At 44.1% G+C, this 6,676-nt stretch overlaps 1 protein-coding gene across 1 annotated transcript in view; it reads left to right on the top strand.

The window, feature by feature from the left end:
• The first annotated feature begins 616 nt into the window (after positions 1-616).
• LOC142310941 (hexokinase-1) overlaps positions 617-6,676 on the top strand; it is a 120,043-nt gene continuing 113,983 nt past the window's right edge. The window contains exon 1 of the mRNA XM_075348793.1: positions 617-871. Coding sequence (XP_075204908.1) covers positions 809-871 — 63 coding nt within the window. The 5' untranslated portion in view covers positions 617-808. The remainder of the gene's footprint in view (positions 872-6,676) is intronic.

Genomic DNA, 6,676 nt, shown 5'->3' with positions numbered 1-6,676 from the left:
TACAGTACATCGTGTCCTGAACTTGAGGTTTCAATGTCATCGGGGTCATAATCCTCCTAGTGATGTACTAATTCTAATATATAGCAGATCTATGGCTGAATCTAGTAGCCAATGCCCTTGGTACAGGCACAGGAAGTGATGGGGAGTAGGCGGTGGGCATCTCAGTAGCAGTACGTGATGAACGTGCCATAATTACATATTTAGTAGATGAAGTAGACCTCCCCTAAGAAGTTGCATCCTCCTCACCCTTTCCTACTCTGCAGAGCCTGTTCCTCCCTCCCTGTGTAATGTAGACTGGTGTGTTGCACACCCTTCCCCCTGCACATAATTGTGTGCACACCCTTAAAACATCATCATACTAGCACCTTGTACACTCTGGGGAAGGGAAATAGTTAAAAGAACATTCTAGTGAGGTCTCTGTCGTGAAAAATAATCTACTTATGTAATCGACAAAAATTTGGATTTCTAAGATTATGATTTCCAGGAGCGCACAGCTTGGAGGGAACAGTGTTCGCACACCCCCAGCCCTACACTCAGCCCCCTATAGATGATCAAGCTGCTCTCCTCAATGCAGCAAGCCCATGTTACAGCCAATCCCAGGGCAGGAAGTGGGCTGGATCTAGCATGTCACTGTAGGAGAGGAAAGAAAAAAAAGACATCTACATCTCTGAGCTTGTAGGGCAGTGAGAAGGAGAGAGCTCAGCTGCTATCTGTCAGTTTCTGGACAGCACACCCACACTGCAAATTTTGGACAATTCACAGCAAAACAGGGGCCCAAGACTCTACCAAAGCCCAGCCAGTCTGCAGGATGATAGCTGCCCAGCTCCTGGCCTATTACTTCACAGAGCTCAAAGATGATCAGGTCAAAAAGGTGAGCCCTAACCCTCCATAGCCCCATGTGACAGCATTTAGGCATCGCGTGCCATGTATATGTGGTATTATTTCACTAGCACGTATGTCATTTGCGCTCTGTGGTTCAAAAGGATACAGGTAAAGCATGTATGAGAAGGGGAACATTGTATCCATGATGAAGGCTGCAGTGTCCTTGAAAGCAGGATGTAGAAGACATTGTATGCTTGTTACATTGTTTAGGCCTTTTTGTAGATCCTGTCCCCCCTCGTAATGGACTGTCTCACCCGACTGCGAAAATGACTTGTAGTAATGTTACCTGTAAGAACACCTGGTGTAACCGAGCGGAAGTGGGTGTGATGCCGGATATACAGCCTACAACTGGAAGAGAAATACATGAGTGAACCTGCAACATAATGACGGATAGATAGAAATACATGAGCTATCCTTCAACATAAAGATTGATAGACATGAGCTAACCTTCAACATAATGACGGATACATAGATAGAAATATATGAGTTATCCGTTAACATAAAGATAGATAGACAGCGAGACATGAGCTAACCTTCAACATAATGACGGATACATAGATAGAAATATATGACTTATCCGTTAACATAAAGATAGATAGACAGCGAGACATGAGCTAACCTTCAACATAATGACGGATACATAGAATACATGAGTTGTACGTATAACCTGTAAAATGGAAATACATGAGTTATCCTTCAACATAATGTAATGACAGGTAGATAGATAGATAGAAATACATGCGCGAACCTTCAACATAGATAGATGCTTTCATATTTATATTTATCTATATACCTTTTACAGTGTCTACTATTTTATGGATGAATAGATAGATTAAAGATTAGAGATGAATGACTCAATAGCCATGGCCATGTTCCATGGGTCATCTCAGTGTTCCATGGACACTGGACTGGAGAGCTGCAAGCCAAAATCCCATATGCCTCTTCTGATCAGTACGCCTGGCGCTACATCATTTTTGCGGTGTGACACACACATGTCACCGTGCTGGGCCTACTAATCAGAATAGACACTGGGGATGCCGACTTTTCTGTCCGCAAGGCCACAGAATACTGATGTGGCCCCTTTACCATGATCTTTAGACTCTTTCTTCAAGCAGGAGGTTGGACCAGATGATCCAGGAGGTCCTTTCCAACCCTACCATTCTATGATTTATCTCTAATCTTTAGATTATATAAAAAATAGTTAGACACTGAGAGTTGTATTGAAGATATATAGATATGAGATCAAATATCTATCTATCTATCTATCTATGATTGTCATAGACTCTCAAAGCAACCCCATATTCCGTAGCTCAGTACAACCAATGCATGTCCCCACTTGCATGAGCGGAAGGTAACAAGTCAGTTTCATGGCAGCTGGCGATTTCTTTAGTTAACTGTGTCCCTGCTAATCCTTCTCCTGAGTATACACAGAAGGGAAGGCTGCATTTATCTACGAGGACACACCTTAGTCTTCATTACATGGCAGGTCACCTCTCCTCATTTGGCATCACTCGCTACCATTATAGCAATCCATACCATTGTTCTCCAGTCACCAGCACCTGGTAAATGGCACGGTTCAGGCATGTGACCTCTACTGCCGTCTACATGTCCTAGAAATATCCTGAGAGGAGGTCAGACCACTTGGATCATTTAATAGAAGGCAGCCATTACTGACATTCTTTTGCGGTTGTTGGCTTCTGTTCCTATTTGACATATTTTCTATTTCTAGTGTGGATCACATAGCCCGATGATTTGGTTATTGACTGATGTAAAATATCAAATCAATGTCACTTTACTTGAAATGAATATCCCTCCCTATTCATAAAATGATTTTGGATGGATATTGCAGCTGGATGTTCTACTACCAGGCCGATTATACCGAGATGCTGAAGTCCAGTTGCATGAAACCTTTAATGGATTTGTATGCTTTAGGATGGACGTGCATCAAAGTGATAGGCGTGGAATTTAAAGTGACTGAGTGCATCTTATCCGTTCTCCTCGTGACCTTGTATATGTGAATCCATCTACTCATTAGGATGGTTTTTCCTGAATAAGAAATACCAGAAAAATAAGTATTGGAAAGGATTGAATGGCACAAGGCTGACAGTTTACTACTAAAATGAGAGGTCAGCTGTGCATTTGATTGCAAGGCATCATTAGAGGGAATAATCCATATAGCTTACAAATCTTAATACAAATAAATATGTAATTAAATCCTCCCCTTCTTCGTGCTATGTATCAATTATTCAGCCATTTCTTAGTTATTTCACTCGTTTGGAAATATTTGGTGATAGTTAGTAACTATTCGTGTTCGGATTATTCGTAATGAATCCCAAAGTACTATTCCGGTATTCGTCACATATAATGAACATAAGGGGTACTTTCCATGTTGCGACATCGCTACCGAAATATCGTTGGGGTCACGGTTGTTGTGACGCACATCCGGCGCCGGAAGCGACATCGCAATGTGTAAATCCTAGGAGCGACGATGAACGAGCGTGAAACAGTCAAAAATCAGTGATCTGTGTCACGTCATTCATTTTCATAATTTCGCTCCTGCTGCAGGTACGATGTTGTTTGTCGCTGCGGCGGCATCACACATCGCTGTGTGTGAAGCCGCTGGAACGACGAACATCTCCTTACCTGCGTCCCGACGGCAATGCGGAAGGAAGAAGGTGGGCGGGATGTTACGTCCCGCTCATCTCCGCCCCTCCGCTTCTATTGGCCGGCCGATTAGTGACGTCGCAGTGACGTCGCGGTGACGTCGCGGTGACGTCGTGGTGACGCCGAACGCACCTGCCCCTTGAAGGAGGGATAGTTCGGCAGTCACCACGACGTTGCCGACCAGGTATGTGCGTGTGATGCTGCCGTAGCGATAATGTTCGCTACGGCAGCAATCACCACATATCGCATGTGCGACGGGGGTGGGTGCTATCGCGCTGGACATCGCTAGCCAATGCTAGCGATGTCGCAACGTGCAAAGTACCCCTAAGGCAAGTCAATGGGGAACCCGAGCATTTCTCTTGTTGTGACGAATACTGAAATAGTACTCGGTATTCGGTAAGCATTATCCGAACAAATAGTTACTATTTGCCCATCACTAGTGATAATCAATATGGTTGCATTTAGCCTCCATTCCCAGAGTCTTTGACAGTGGGGCAAAATGTATAACATTGTCTCAACCATGTATGACTTATTTTGTTTTGCCCCAGTGGAGAATTGTCTTTTTATGCAGTGCATTTCTATTTCTGTATGATTAAAGGGGGACTAACATATTAATGACTTATCCATCAACTCATCAGACACCACAATTAATCATATTCCCTGGCAGCCACTGGATATTAACAATGAATGGAGCCGGAGCCCATGGCTGTATATACTGTTTAGTGACCACTTTTGGGTACTGTAGGCTACCTCTTATTTGTCTGATTAGATACAGATCTGCAAATGTTCTGGTTGGTCACTAAACATTGTATAGACCCTACTCTCCTGGCTCTATAGGTGGCTTTACACACTGCAACATCTCAAACGACATCGCTGTAACGTCACCGGTTTTGTGACATTACAGCGACCTCCCCAGCGACATTGCAGTGTGTGAAACACATCAGCGACCTGGCCCCTGCTGTGAAGTTGTGATCGCTACAAATCGTTCAGGACCATTCTTAGGTCCTTTGTTTCCCGCTGTGCAGCATGATCGCTAGAAAGTTTCAATGTGTAAAGGGGACTTTACAGCGATTTCCCTTTCAAATAGCTGCTTTGACACGTCCCCAACAACCAGCTAGGTCGTTCTGCAGGTCCGGATCGCTGTTGCGTCGTTGGCCAGGTTTGCCTGTTTGACAGCTCACCAGCGACTCACCAGCGACTTTGTAGCGATCCCGGCCAGGTTGGGATCGCTGGTGGGATCGCTAGAAAGTTTCAGTGTGTAAACCCAGCTTATACATTGTACATATCTGGTTGCTGCCAGGACAGATGACAGCTAATCAGTGGATAGGTCATCAATATCTGGACAAAATGTTTAACTAACAGTGGCCATAGATAAAAGTCAACCAAACTCATCAATTAGAGCAGGAACATCCAAACACTGAATGTGTATAGGAGTCTCCCAACTCTCTCCTGAATGTGGTTATATTTCATCATGCACAATCGTTATGTACTAGGTGAAAATAAACCTCCTCCAGAGGAATTGTTTGGGATAGGAGTTGTTTACTCCCCGATCCTTATGGAGGACATACTGTATTTACTCTTGACAGAGTCGGCTATCAGTGTGTATGGTTAGTTGTAATCTGGAAGAGCATTTGGCCGAGACCGAGAGCCATCTGAAGTGTAAAGCCAACATTAGGGTCCATGCACATGGACGTATCACAGATATGTGTATTCAGCACACGCTTTACATTTGTATCCCTTTACCTTTATGAAGAGGGCACCATGTGCCACCAAACAAGAGTGTGCACAGGTCTGTAATAATGGCAAAGCAGAATTTTGTGAAATTGTGAGAGCTCTTCTGAACTATCTGATTAAATTAGTTTTGTGGATTTATGTTAACATTACATTAGTGTTGAAAAGATCAAGTCCGTGTCAAATGAGTACGTCATTCATTCATTCAAAATGCTACATATATCGAAGCACGCTAAAACATTTCCGGTCACAATTATACATTTTGTTTTGTTTTCCACCAGTGGACAAGATGTTACCAAAGGCCTCATTTATCAGAACTGTCTTAAACTGGCCTTATTACCCAAAGCAACCAATCACAGTGCACCTTTCATTTTTCTAGAGCATTGAATTAAATAAAAGCTGAGCTATCATTGCTTGTCAAGGGTAACAAGGCCAGTTTTAGTCTTGGACAGTTTTGATATATGTAGTGGTTTAGTAAAAAGGTTGTCCAAGGAAAAGGGGACAATTTGCTGATCGGTGGGAAGCACACTGCTGGGATCCACAACAATCAGCAGATCAGGGAATGTTTATCCCAGACGGGCAACTTTTACCCCAGTTACAATATGTCAGGCGGGTGGGATGCTCCATTCGTTGTCTATGGGATGTGCTGGAAAAAGCCGAGTGCAGCGCTCAGCAGCCCCATAGTGAATGAATGGAGGATGTTCACGGCCACTGCATTCTAATGGGGTTGACAGTTCCCGATTCTGTCAATCAGTGCAGGTCCCCAGTGGTCAGGCACCCAACAATCAACATGCTGATAGGTGATAACTTGTTTTTACCTGACAACACTTTTAACTACAAGTATTGAAGAGGTTGTCCACTACTTTAACATTAATGGCCTATCCTTAGGATAGATCATCAATGTCTGATGGGCCGACACTCTGCACCCCTGCCGATCAGCTGTACTCGGTGCCAGCAAATGGTCAGCTCTGGAGCTGCTCCACCTTCTGATAGTGGCGTGGCCGGGTACTGCATATCCACTCCCCATTCAAATCAATAGGAGGCGCATGTGCAGTACCCGGCAGTGGCCGCTATCAGAAGATAGAGCAGCTCTGGAACTCAACATTTCCGGCCTCAGGTTGCTGCTGCCGGGACAAGCTGATCAGCAGGGGTGAGGGGTTTCAGACCTCAGCCGATCGGACCTTCATGACCTATCCTAAGGATACTCCATCAATGTTAAAGCAGCGGACAACCCCTTTAAGGACTACATTTTTAGATGGATCAGCGAAATGAATTGTTATTGTTTCAGTGCTAATCATAGACTGATGGATCTACCAGTCTTCTAGTATTTTTCACTCCTGCTGCTGACACTGTTCATGATTATAACCGTGCATGTGTATTCTCTCATCCTACAACTGAT

This window comes from Anomaloglossus baeobatrachus, chromosome 5, assembly GCF_048569485.1.
Source record: "Anomaloglossus baeobatrachus isolate aAnoBae1 chromosome 5, aAnoBae1.hap1, whole genome shotgun sequence".
Classification (NCBI taxonomy): Eukaryota; Metazoa; Chordata; class Amphibia; order Anura; family Aromobatidae; genus Anomaloglossus; species Anomaloglossus baeobatrachus.
This window is presented reverse-complemented; position numbering and strand designations above follow the sequence as displayed.